The sequence below is a fragment of the Pavona decussata genome, unplaced genomic scaffold (assembly GCF_977016875.1).
Source record: "Pavona decussata unplaced genomic scaffold, jaPavDecu1.1 SCAFFOLD_201, whole genome shotgun sequence".
Taxonomy (NCBI): Eukaryota; Metazoa; Cnidaria; class Anthozoa; order Scleractinia; family Agariciidae; genus Pavona; species Pavona decussata.
The window spans coordinates 381,576-394,411 of NW_028145609.1; the positions used below are offsets into that span (position 1 = coordinate 381,576).

Genomic DNA, 12,836 nt, shown 5'->3' on the forward strand with positions numbered 1-12,836 from the left:
AAATGGCCTATTTTATTTTCCTTTCTGTTTTTTTTTTCTTTTTTTTTTCTGTCGTTATTATTAATCTTGATCACGTTCGAAAATTGTCAACCTCGACTTTTCCCCGAGTTTGAAGGTGTCTTCTTTTTAATATTTTTTTATTTGTACATACCGAACTTGGCTTTCTTACAATTTCACTTTGCACTTTCTTGCAATACAGTAAATATATTCCTTTAAAATGGCCCGCTTAAACAGTCTTGTCACTTTTTAAAAAGCTTTGACATTTTTTTTGTCACCTTTTATTGAAAATGAAGACAGAAGTCGAACGTCGAATGCTTTTATCATTAACTTTTATTATTAAAATGTATACATTCTCTCTTTGTGAAGGTGCATTTTATTCTCAGAAGAACTTTATCCCGATGGACTTAACATCAATTTTAGTTTACGTTATTTGAATTGTAACTTTTAATGCATGTGTTCGCCGGGAGTACTGTTCATTTGCGCGCTTGTGTTCGGTGGCGTATTTCAACGGTTTTCTCCAAACTGAACAAGGGTTATATACCAGAAACTTCTGGAGTTTTTTTTTTTTTAACATTTGTGACACTTTTTGATATTTATTTTTTTATCAATCCCAACTAAGCCCTTTATCCCGGCAATTTAAATTTTTGATATAGAACAGGGAACAAAAAGCGTTGTCGCCGCTGGAAAAAGGACCTTAAAATTATTGAAAAGGCCAAAGTTGAGAGTTTTTATATTAAAAATAGCCAAGATAATAGTTTTTCAAATTCGAGAATTTTGCAGTCGTTGAAACAAAGACGTGCAAAATACAAACGTTTCGATAGAATTTTCAGAATTTTTGCCGGTTTTTAAGATAAGGCCGTCAAACTTGGTCCCTTCACTAATTTTAATGTCCTCTTTTTAGTAGAGTCAATAGTTTTTCACTGCCTTCAACATTTTAAATGTCCATGATTAAAAAAGAGAAAGGAAGAAAGATTACGTTACGTTGTATATTTTCCTTTGTACACCCACAGGTACCCCATAAAAGATGAAAAGAGCTTGGCCTTAGGCCCCTCTGTATAACCTAAGAACAAACATGTAACTAATTGGAGACAATTATCAAAAAAGAAAGAAAATGAATTACAAAAACAGAATAGTCGATAGAGCCTCTCCAGTCAGATTTATTACTCAAATAACCACAAGATATGCTTTTAAAAGTTAAACAACTTGGGATTTCATTGCGTGCGTGGAAACACGCCATGTAATTTTTCGTGTTCAAAAGCGATCGTTCGGAGGCAGTCGATAAGACCAGGAATATGGAACATCTGAGAACATGAACTTGAAGAGAGATAAATTAACGAAACAATATAAAAATACTTATGAAATAAGTGGAATGGAAATGAGGAAAAACGATTACAAAAACATAAAATGAGTCAGCGTAACCAGAATAAAAGAAAAATGTCTATGCAGAAAGATCTGTTTCCTGGAGGACATCCAGTCACATTGTGTGAATGCTCAATTTTTCGCGCCAATTTTGTCACGTGCTCTTTCGACTGTCTGGTCTATCTTGTCTTTCTTCTCTGGATAATTGAAAGAAGATTACATGGTAGCTTTTGCTTCAGTTTTCTTTAATTCGAAATTGATATCGCTTTATTCCTCAATACCAGTATATCATAATACGTCCCTATCTCAATGTTAAGGACGGTGCCTACTAATACAGAAGTATGGCTACCTATGGCTAGGGTGGGTTATGCGCGTGCGCGCGGCTAAAACCCTTTCGGTTAAGAGAAGGTACAAAGTTCACTTGCGAACGACTGATCATGAACTGGCCAGCAACGCGTTTCACAGGTAACCCCGTCATGTAACCGTACTATACTGCCAGGAAATTTTTTCAGTTCTTCATTCAAACAACAAGCAAGCAAACAGGCAAACGATATTCAAGGTCCAAAGTTACATCCTTGTTGTTCCTCAACATCCAAGTCAAATACTGGGCAAACAGGTGATACGCAAAAATCATTCTTCTTCTTCTTCTTCTTCTTCTTCTTCTTCTTCTTCTTCTTCTTCTTCTTCTTCTTTTGTAACAAAAGTTAACGCTAAAAAGTCACGACGTTTCGAACTCTCCGTGGTCATTTTCAACTACGAGTAAAAATGCAAAACTAGGCATAACTATCTTACAAACAGTTAAAATCGATAAGAATGTGATGAATGGTAAAATATGAAAAAACATGTCAATGACTAGAAATAACCAAGGGTGAGGAAGTGCCGACTAGAACACTTTTGAGTAGAGGAATTTTTCGATAATATTGTTGTTGAGCATTAAAATTGATTGGCCATGGCGTTTCGTAGTTAACATTAAAAAAAAAATACTGATATACCTGAACAGGGTCTTATAGGCTGGCAGACCCGCATTTCAAGATCAGTGGTATTTCTTTGCCAATATACAGGCGGAGCGTTGGGGCAATATGAGCGGTTACGTGACTGAGTTCCCACTCCACAGCTCCTGCTGCATTGGGACCATGATCCCCATTCCCCAATTGGAGCTTCGCCAAACGCTCCTATGGAAAGACAGAAAATAAAAAAAAAAAAAGAAAAGGAAAAGTCTAAATCCAAAAAGCGAGAACGCTTTTATAAATATAAGCGTGACTACGCATGCTAGCAAAGGAGCAAAATAAACGAATGGGATGAAAACATTTGACTCCGTTATTTTCCGATTCAAGCAGACCGTATCGTTTTATTGTTTAAAAGATGATAGGAGTCACTCAAATTTAATATACTCAACATTCAGAGATTTTATTCCTAACCGCGGGACGTATTGTACATTCTAGTTTGAATGCAGGAAGACTTTGATATTTTCTTCACTAAACATTTTAAGTGTAATTCGTACGAAGATTCGGCTCGTTACTTCTGTTGCAACTGATCATGTAACTTTGCGGACTTGACACCGTAAAATAGCTAGATTTTTAGGGAAACAAACAGTTTGCTTATGTGCGTGAACCTGCCGATAAAACAGATTTATGTATTAATGCTGTTTCTCCTACCAGGTGGTGCGTACTTAACCAGGAATTCATTGTTAACAGGTCGAATGTCGTTTCCATCCGGGAGCTTAACGCCAACTGTAATGTGATATGCTCCTCCAACCTGAACCAAAATCGCCTCCAGGAGGTATGAATGGCCTTTGGACAATCTCACTTCCTTGGAGTTCAAACTAGAAACAAGTGAAGTATCAAACTCAACGTCTGCCCTAAAACGTCTATGCCCAAACTTATACGGTCGTTGGAGTTACGCAAATCAGTGTATCACTTTACTTTTGGCGATGTGTTTTTCTTTCTTAAAATCAGCTGTAGAAAATGGAATCTAATGAGTTAGAATTGTACTCCAATAATCCAGGCTTTCTTACTTGCCCAAACACAGGAGAAAATGGCTTTCCTGCCAATTGCTTCTCTTTGATAAATATCTTTAACTTGCTCAAAGATAAGAGTTTCCCAGAAGAAAGGCAGAAAAAAAAGGACTACCGAGGAGACAAAACGAACAAAGCAGCAAAATCAAACACAAGTCGGTAGGAAAGTTTAGCAAAAAAGAAATCTCAAGATAGTTGCTCTCTGTAAACGTCCAAGCTAGATCTTTCAAACCTGACCTCCCTTCCTGAGAGGATCGCCGGTAAAGTTAGTGTGTGACCTGTTAGCAAAAGTTTAGGTACTGTTTGATTTGACTGCAATAAACTTCACAATCCCCAGAAGTGTACTTTTGATCATAAATTTTTTGATTTTATTTTAATTTTAGCACAATAATGGTTAATTACGTTATTTCATCAATTCCTGAATAATTCATTACTACATATAGACACTTCTTACACCAAGGGCTTCCTTCTCCTTCAACAAAACCCGGAATTAAAAAAATCTACGCCTAAATCAGAATAAGCATTTTTTGCTTTTACTTTATATATTTAGATATTTTTTCTCCTAAATAAGCTCAAATTAAAACTGTTAGCAAGATGATAAATAAAGTTCTGTGATTAAATTTTTGACGACCACTAGCATAGGAGGATGTTCTTCTCATTTGAGACTGAACTGCTGTTTCCAATGCGCACTTCAATGACCTTACAGAAATTAAAAGTCGTTTATTGTATTTGCTTCTATCAATTTCTGCCCCCTCCCTCCCCTCCCTGTTTAGCTAGCTGGTAGGGTTCCGAGACTGCAGGTTCTAGGTTCTAGGTTCGAAATCCTGCTGGGCTACCAACGAGCATCTTAAAATTACCAACAGATTGTTACTAGCAGTGCTCATTGCATGTGTCTGATCTTCAGCTTGAAAAATCTCCTCACGGTATAGTGAGGTTAGACTGTTGGTATTGTCTCCTGTACACCTTTGCTTGCTAAAACTTTAAAAGTTGTTTAAAAGTTAAAAAGTTTGCCCTGCCTATAAGGACTTGCTCTTTGAATAGGCCGTTATAGTTGTTTTGTTCAAAACTAGGTCGAAATGCGTTTCAATTGCGTTCAAAACGCGTTTGAAATGCATTCAAAACCATTTAAAACTCTTTAAGACGTGTTTCAAACGCGTTTAAAGCGCGTTCAAAACCTTCCAAACGCCTTTAAAACGCATTCAAAACGCGTTTAAAACGAACTTAAAACTTGTTCAAAACGTATTTAGAAAGCTTTTTAAAACGCGTCAATATGCATTCAAAATGTATTCAAAACCCGTCCAAAACGCGTTCAAAGCGCGTTAGAAACGCGTTTAAAGCGCGCTCAAAACGCGTTCAAAACGCCTTTTAATCGTGTTCAAAAGACGTTTAAAACGCGTTCACAACGGGTTTAAATAGCGTTCGATGGCCTTTAATTCTTTGTGCAAATGTAGATACCTGTTCCATTCCATGTAGTCAGTATATGACTTTATATTTATTAGAGTCACCAAATTCTCCAGCTTCTCGTCTGCACTAAGTTTTAGCTCACAAACGTCGTCGCAAGCGAGGTAGAATATGTAGCTCCCAGTCTCCGGCGCAAGGAAGTACGTTCGAAGCCGCCTTCCAATGTTGGCGAGGTTCCAGTTTAGAGGAACATTAAGTGACTCAATAACCGTTGTACTTGACGGAGCATCGAGATAAAAATTTGAGCTTCTAACATTTTCCCAGCTCTCTATCTGGACACCAAATATATCTATAAGCAAAGTAATACATGTTTTAATCAGTGATGTAATGATGTCAGGAAATTTTATTGGGCAGTACTTGATAACTACACAGTATCTGAACTTCTATCGTTAATAAAACTAGTTCACTAATCGAAGTCATTATAATGATTGCGTAGATGTCATAGAAATTAACTAACAATCAATGAACCATATCCAAACTCTTCTATAACTTCTAGCTAAGAAAATTGACACTATGCATGAGCATGAAACTTGAATAGTACATCCAAGGTTATTTCCTTCATTTAATGTTCTGTGACAGGGAGTGATGATATCGCGTGACGTGGAAATTTCGTCGTATTTCCAAACGGCCGCAATCTTCCGCGATTTCTGTATTTCCAAGAAAATTTGAAAAAGCAACAAAATTGGTCCCAAAATCCTCCAATACAATACCAGTAAACAAGAAAGCTGCTTTAAGGAAAGTTAGGTTTTGCTCATTAAAGAGGAATATGTGCCTATCAATATTTGGTTGTCATGGTAACATCAAATTCAATGAACGTTGATCTACTGCACTTAATTTTCAACATAAATTTCTTAAAAATATATATAGCAAAGTTTGATAGCGCTTCAGATATTGAACAAGTCATTAAAAACATTTTAAGTCTGTGCAGTCTGAATAGCCACTCAATTCCACGTGTAGATAGATATTAATTTGTCGAAGTGCAAGGCCTTTCATATAGCCGATCAGTTCCATGAGATATGTCTCTAAAAGGGCCGTTCTCTACCCATTTGTCATACTGGCAATAAAATTCTACATTTTGGAAAGGAATAAACACAGCCAGTGCTAACAGCAGAAATACAATATTTGTGTACAAAACTCTGAAATTCAAAGTCGTTTGTTGTTGTTGTTGTTATTTTTTTTAATTGAAAACTTAACATATCTTAAGAAACAAAAACTTGAGATGCCCGGCAAAAGATCGTTTTCTTGAAGTGTGACTGATGTATATATTCGAGTAACAAAGCGTCGACTTGCGTCTTTGATTTTTCCGCCGATCTGTCTCTAAAACTGCATGTTGCTCTGTAAACATATGAGTAAGTATTTGACCGCAAGCTGTGTAGGATGACTTTCGACACGCACCTCTCTATAAATGGTTCAGTAAATGCGTACATAATTACAGGCGAATGTACGGGAAATTAAAAACGGGAATACTCGGCATATCGATTTTTAATTTTACGATGCTCAGGCAAATTGAGGCTAGTTCACCGTCTTACTTCTTGTAAAGAAAATCTTTTTGGGTCAGTATCATCTTTTCCACCTTAGATGCTTGTTAAAAATTAGCATTGTTAGCCGGTTCTAGCAATAACATCATTGCAGGAAGTAAACAGGATAACTTAAGCAATAGCTAGATAACTTCTGACAAAAAATGACAGATATCATAACACTTGGCAATAGAGCGATACTGGTACATTCCAATAAAAAGATTATAATTTCTTGACAAATGTTTTTCAAATTCTGTCGTGCGCAGAATCTTCTTCGTTGTAGAAATTGCATTTTGTGGTGTTGTGGTTATGCTAATTTCATCAAACCACGAAACTGGTTTTCTCATGAATATATAATGTGGACTTCTCAATTCTCTGCAGGGCGATTGAAAAAAGCACTTGTACTCTGCATGACTATTAACTAAACACGGATAATTTTCACACAAGCCCTTCCTTTCAAAATATGGCGGTTTTTATCAAGGAAAAGCCTTTCTATCATGTAACAAGGTTTAATTACCACAAATTATGCTTCAACGCTGCGTACAAGTTAGTGTTTATTTCATGAGTGCCAAAACAATGAGGATATCAGTAAACAGAGGGTAAACAAGCCAAGGATGTGAAAATACAATAGAATTAGCAGGTGGTGTGATGTTCGGGGCTTGCATAATCTGTAGTTGAATTTGCTCTTTTTTCCCTACCTTTTCCATGTTTAAACGCTTCTCTTGGCTAAGTTCACTCCGTGAAATTTACTCGCGGACAAAATAAAATATTTTGTTTTAAGAGTGATTAGAGCAGTAATAAACACGAGCGATAAAGACACTTTAAACAAATAATAGCTACTCTCCTGTTACAAGTACTGTTAAGTAGTCTAATTTTTAAGTACTCAATGCAAGTCGAATGTGCACGCATTTGCAACCGGATTACGAAAAAGGTACACTATTCACTCGTTCCAAATTAAAAAATTTTGATTTAGTCCTCGATTTCTGGCTTAAACCGTGTGTGTTCTTAAATAAATTTTCTTTAACCCTCGGGAGCGAAAATGAAGTATTATTACCGAAGCAAACAAAAGAGCTGTTATTTGTCGATATAAAACAACGAAGTTAAAATGTCAAAAAAGTGCGATAATGTTAAATACTGTTACTAATAGATTATTTGTTCATTACCACGATACCTTTAGGGAAGCTGCAATTTGTGGTAGCAGTTAGTGAACCCAGTCCAGAGAGAAATACCTGTTCAATAAAATTAAACAAAAGCATCGACAGCGATCGAGAACGTGTTTACAATGAAGACCTATTCTAAAGATGTAGAAATTAATCATCGTGTTAAAAATAATCCACTACTTACCACGAATGCGCACAAGCAAAAAAGAACGTCCATTGGGACCAAAATATTACTTTCCGGCTTTCACCTGAAAGCGAACAAAAACAAAATAATTTTTACACTGAATGGGCCGTTTAACGAGTTTCTAGAATTTTTAAATTATATTTGAAAGCTCCTATCGACAACGTAAAGACTGAAATATTTTTATAAAAGCTACTCTATTTCCTTCAATAATAGCACAAGATCTGGAACAAAGACTGACCTCTTCAGCAAATAATTTCCAGCCTTTCCAGTCCAGTGAAAACGGTTTTACGATCTGCACGGTGCCCCGCACATTTTTGTTACAGCACTAGTATAAGCAACAAACTTAGACATAATAGCTTTTTGCATCTGCATTTGAATTTACCAACATATTATAAATCATGCTGAATTGAGACACTTGATATTTTTGTCCCTCCTTTTCCTGATTGGCTGAAGAAGTATCATAACAAGCTTCGCCACCATCAAATAAGCAAGATTGCTGTGTCTCTAAAATTTTCACTGCACTTCGAACAAGATAATCGCCGAAACAGTGGAAAGATCACCTTAAAGTTGTCTAGCCTTGCAATTTAAAGGACATTAAGCAAATTCACTGGAAGATTAACATATTGCTCGGTAAACTTCAAAAGTCGGACAATCATTTGTACAGTATAGTGTATCCAATTCGTTGAAACGAGTAACAAAACTTTGAAACTGGTTTAAGCGCTGCGCTCCATATCTAACGTGCTTTCATTTGCAGTGTTGTTAAGTTTAAGGTGCTCTTTCTAGTGATATTCGTATTTCTTTATTTAAACGAAAATGAAAAAATTTCGTCTTAACTTGGAATTGCGTTCAGGACAAAGATAATAAAGTAATTTTCTAACAAAAAGGTTTTCAGAGTTCCCTGGAGCAAAAAAAAAAAACAGAAAAAAAATAGACGCCTCTTCAAATAAGGATTTACAATACAGAGGCATAAGGAAACTGTCCTTTTAAACTAAAAACAAAATAGTAAATTGATTGCTGTCTAAAGTCCCATTTAAGTAGCTATCAATTGTTTCTCCTGTTAGATGGCGTGTTGTGTTGTGCACAACGCACGCTTGTCCAATGTGGAATTATAATTAGAAACTGCCACCAGCTGCAGGTGCAAAACTAATTTGGGCACACGAAACCTTCCAATTTGGCAACCAACGGGAGCTTTGTCGCCTATTGACAGTTTTCAAGGATTTAGGATCGTCTTTTGTTGTGTATTGTATTTTTGTTTTTTTTGTTTACTCCACATGATCTTATTTCATAAGGTTACAGTGGGTAAGAAAGGTGTTCAGAAAGACTACTTTAAGTGTTTTTGAAAGTAGCTTCAAGATCTGATAAGTTCTTAAAGTGTACGTGTCCATAAACAGGCAAAAGCATTTTTTTTAAACCAGAAGCACTTCAAAGCGAGCCATTTTATTTCAGGGGCCATTGTTTCAGGTATCCTTCGAGACCCGGCGGCGCGCGTACTGTAGTAGCGTTCGAAGCTGCAACCCTTCAACCAATTTAGATAAAATCAAATGGAAAGTCTTTGCCTAGTTTGATGTCACAAGACACGAAATAACCAAGGTGTTACGCCAAACAATGACAGGAGATGTGAAATTTAGACTAAAAATCTTATGGGATTAATAAACCGTCGCACAAATGAAATATTTCGGCTGGACTTGTTTTGTTTTCTTTTGCAAACGGAAGCTTTACAAAAGATTTATTAAGATGTTTTAACACCTTAAAAGAAAACAAAACCAGGATCTATGGAAATAATATTTTCAGATGACGATACCTTAAATAGCAGTTATATTCGAATCTAATCGATACAGAAGCAAGACACTAAATTTGTCGTTTTTATTCTTTCTTCTTATTAATCATCTATTTTATTTTCCTTACTTTTTTTGCAAGAGCGACTTTTAATTGAGATTCTCTAGATTAACGGTAAATGGCTTTGAAAGTTTGAAGGAACAAATTGAAAGGCACTGGCAGATATAGGCCCTGCTTAGTTTAAGCTTTGTACATATCAACACACATTCTTTGAAAAGGTCAGAGCTATTTAACGAGAGTGCTGGAATATTATTCAAAATGGTGGTCTACGTACGTTGTCATAAGAAAGCAAGCCGATGGCTTCAGTCAAGCCGATACATTAAGGGGGAGGTTGAGGTTGGGGAGGGGAGGGATGGGTCCGGTAAGTGTGTGTTTTACGTGGACTTTGTTAAAACGTTTCGGGTCAAAGATGATTAATTTTCCTTTAATTTGGCTGCCTTTGAAAGGGAAAACCGCATCAAATACAATTTGGAAGGAGCGAGTGTTTATACTAGTGGAAGTGAAAGTAACAGATGTGTCATTCAGTAAAATGCGATAAACGCGAAACAGTAACAGAGCTACTTACTAACCTTCAGGAAAAGCTTGTGTGAATTTATAAAGACAGCATGGCGACTTCTTATTGATTGATGAGGTTTTCAAGACCAAAAACCGCATATAAAGTTACAAGGCAAGAACTCAAGACCACAACCAATAAATCGAGGTTGAGGACCACCTTTTGAGTCTTTCTTTTGACAATATTTGTTTGGCTTTTTGCCATGCATTTCATACTAGAATTCGAAGGTCTGATTACAGGGTTTTCTGATTCATAAGCGAACACTTTTAAAAACTGCTTGAGCTCTCGTGAGTCATATTCTAAGTGGCGGTAAAATATGAAGGGGAGATACCGTTTCGACAGCATGAGTTGTGAGTTACACTCCTTTTTTTTTTGTAAGAACGTCTAATTTTGGGGCTGAGGTTGAACGTTCTTGTTATTGTTGGCAATTTGAGCCTGAAAAGTCCTTAACATGTTCTTAAGTTACCTGTTATAATATTTCAATAAATCTATGCGGACGTGACAAAGACACCTATTAGTTGTGTTAATTGGACAATACATGTACATGTACATGTATTAGTTTAACCGTATTTATAATGCTCATTTTAAAAACATTTTGGTCGTGATAAAAATGTTCTTAACTGACTCTCAGCCTGGGTAATGTTCTTAGTATGTTCTTAAATTTTAGTTATTCTCAGCCTCAACCTTCTTATTAAAAAAGTTTCTTATAGAAAAAAAAAGTGTAGGTGAATTATGCATCGTCAATAAGCCTCTTGATCGATAGGCCAACGAAGTCTCATTGTTACAAAAAACAGCATTCTCAGGAATACACTCACCTAATCATACTTTTCTGACTTCTGTAGCAACGCATGCGGGATTAAATTGCTGGAATGGAGTACAATAAGCGAGATATTCACGGTTCCGTCATAAGCTTGAATATTTGATTTTCAAACCGGAATTACCAGAGTGACATGATTAGCATTGCCAGGAAAGTGTTTCTGGATTCATTCACTGTACTAATCTTTGGTTTGTTGTTCCTTAAATATTTGTATCCTTTTATAAAAGAAGTGATAGTTTTCTGCACAAGAATATTGAATCGGTGAGGGAATATGATTGGATTTAGTACGTTTCTTAACGAAGTATCTCAGATTTAACTCTACCAATCAGTCGACCAAACAAATTTATTTTATTTTATTTATTTATTTATTTATTTATTCACCACGACATACAAACATAGAAAGTTACAATGAATAATAGACTAGGATTACAAGTACATAAGTTTAGAGTAAATAAAAATAGTAAAAGAAGTAAGAAGTGGCGAGGAGACCTCAAGAAACCCCCGGGCTTATACTGAGAGGTCTCCTCGGACATATGTTGGGACTTTAAGACCAGTAAAGACATTGTGTTGAGATTTTTTAACATACGGTGGTGGTAAGACTATAAAAACATAACAGAGTCGGACGTTTCATGCAATTAACTGAGGAAATCAAGAAGCTTTCTTTTGAAGGTGGATAGACTAGGGGAAGACGTAATTGATAATGGCAAAGCATTCCATATTTTTGGCCCTCTATAGAGTATAGTAAATTGCTTGATATTAGTTCGGCAGGTGTGAGGACGAAAATGAGCTGAGGTTCTGGTATCATAATTATGAATTTGACCACCAGTCGGTAATAAATTTAGAAAGGGCGAAGGCAGCAAACGTTGGTGATAGGAAAACATAAATTTTGCAATATAAAAGGAATTAATTTTAAAAATATCTAGGATATTCAATTGTGCAAATAAAGGTGCAGAAGGTGCAATGCAAGTGCTTTGTTAATTCGAAGTAGTAGTAGACGGCGATAGGGCGCAAAGACAATTCAATTTATTTTTCTTCGATTAATTTTTTTTAACTTACCGTTCCCAGTTAAGTCAGTATTCCTCACTGGATATTGGCAACGCACCTGAATTTCCTTTGCGGGAAAGCAGTGTCCCAAGACCATATGGAATGAAATTGCTAGGGATCAGTGACATTTATTTCAAACCATAGATTTTTGTGATAAAAATCAGCGATAAAAACGAATGACGATTCGACTTCCTTTTGCGGTCTTTTACGAGGTCATTGTGGCGGAAAGAAATATAATTAGCACAATGTAACACAACCTTTAAAAAGGCATTGTTTCAAACGATGAAACGAGCGATAAAACATGTAAATATAAATGGCAAACCGGCAAAAGTGTCAAAAAAGGAATATAAATGACCTATTTTATTTTCCTTTCTCTTTTTTATTTTTTTATTCTTCTATTCTGTCGTTATTATTAATCTTGATCACGTTCGAAAATCGTCAACCTCGACTTTTCCCGGAGTTTCATGGTGTCTTCATTTTAATATATATTTTTTTATTTGTACATACCGAACTTGGCTTAATTTCTTACAATTTCACTTCTCACTTTCTTGTGATACAATAAAAAAATTCCTTTAAAATGACCCACTTAAACAGTCTTTTTAAAAATTTTGTCACCTTTTATTGAAAATGAAGACAGAAGTCGAAACGTCGAATGTTTTTATCATTAACTTTTATTATTAAAATGCATACATTCTCTCTTTGTGAAGGTGCATTTTACTCTCTGAAGGACTTCTCAAGCAGTTTAAGGCCTGGGTCAAGGGCTTTTAAGAGGAAAAATGGTTTATTCTAGATAACTTTAACAAATTCAATGGCACTGAACTGAAATTTGGAAGATAAAAAGGTCTTATCATTCTGAAAATTTCTAAGCATAATAAGTAGTGCTATAGATCA

The 12,836-nt window shown here is 35.8% G+C and overlaps 1 protein-coding gene across 1 annotated transcript; it reads right to left on the bottom strand.

Moving 5' to 3' along the window:
- Nucleotides 1-1,309: 1,309 nt before the first annotated feature.
- LOC146461168 (uncharacterized) lies at nt 1,310-8,031 on the bottom strand. Its single transcript, XM_085087127.1, has 7 exons — nt 7,934-8,031; nt 7,696-7,759; nt 7,523-7,580; nt 4,829-5,123; nt 3,015-3,181; nt 2,352-2,531; nt 1,310-2,112 (listed from the first exon to the last, which is right to left on the bottom strand). The coding sequence occupies exons 2-7, from the start codon at nt 7,726-7,728 to the stop codon at nt 2,078-2,080; spliced, it is 768 nt and encodes a 255-aa protein (XP_084943253.1). The 5' UTR covers nt 7,729-7,759; nt 7,934-8,031; the 3' UTR covers nt 1,310-2,077.
- Between the last annotated feature and the right edge of the window lie 4,805 nt (nt 8,032-12,836).

Bases quoted from the DNA above. Each gene is read 5' to 3' on its own strand.
- LOC146461168 (XM_085087127.1), bottom strand. From the start codon at position 7,728: ATGGACGTTCTTTTTTGCTTGTGCGCATTCGTG. The intron at 7,581-7,695 runs GTAAGTAGTGGA...TTTATTGAACAG, and splicing joins TTTGCTTGTGCGCATTCGTG to GTATTTCTCTCTGGACTGGG. The intron at 5,124-7,522 runs GTATCGTGGTAA...CTTTGCTTATAG, and splicing joins AAATTGCAGCTTCCCTAAAG to ATATATTTGGTGTCCAGATA.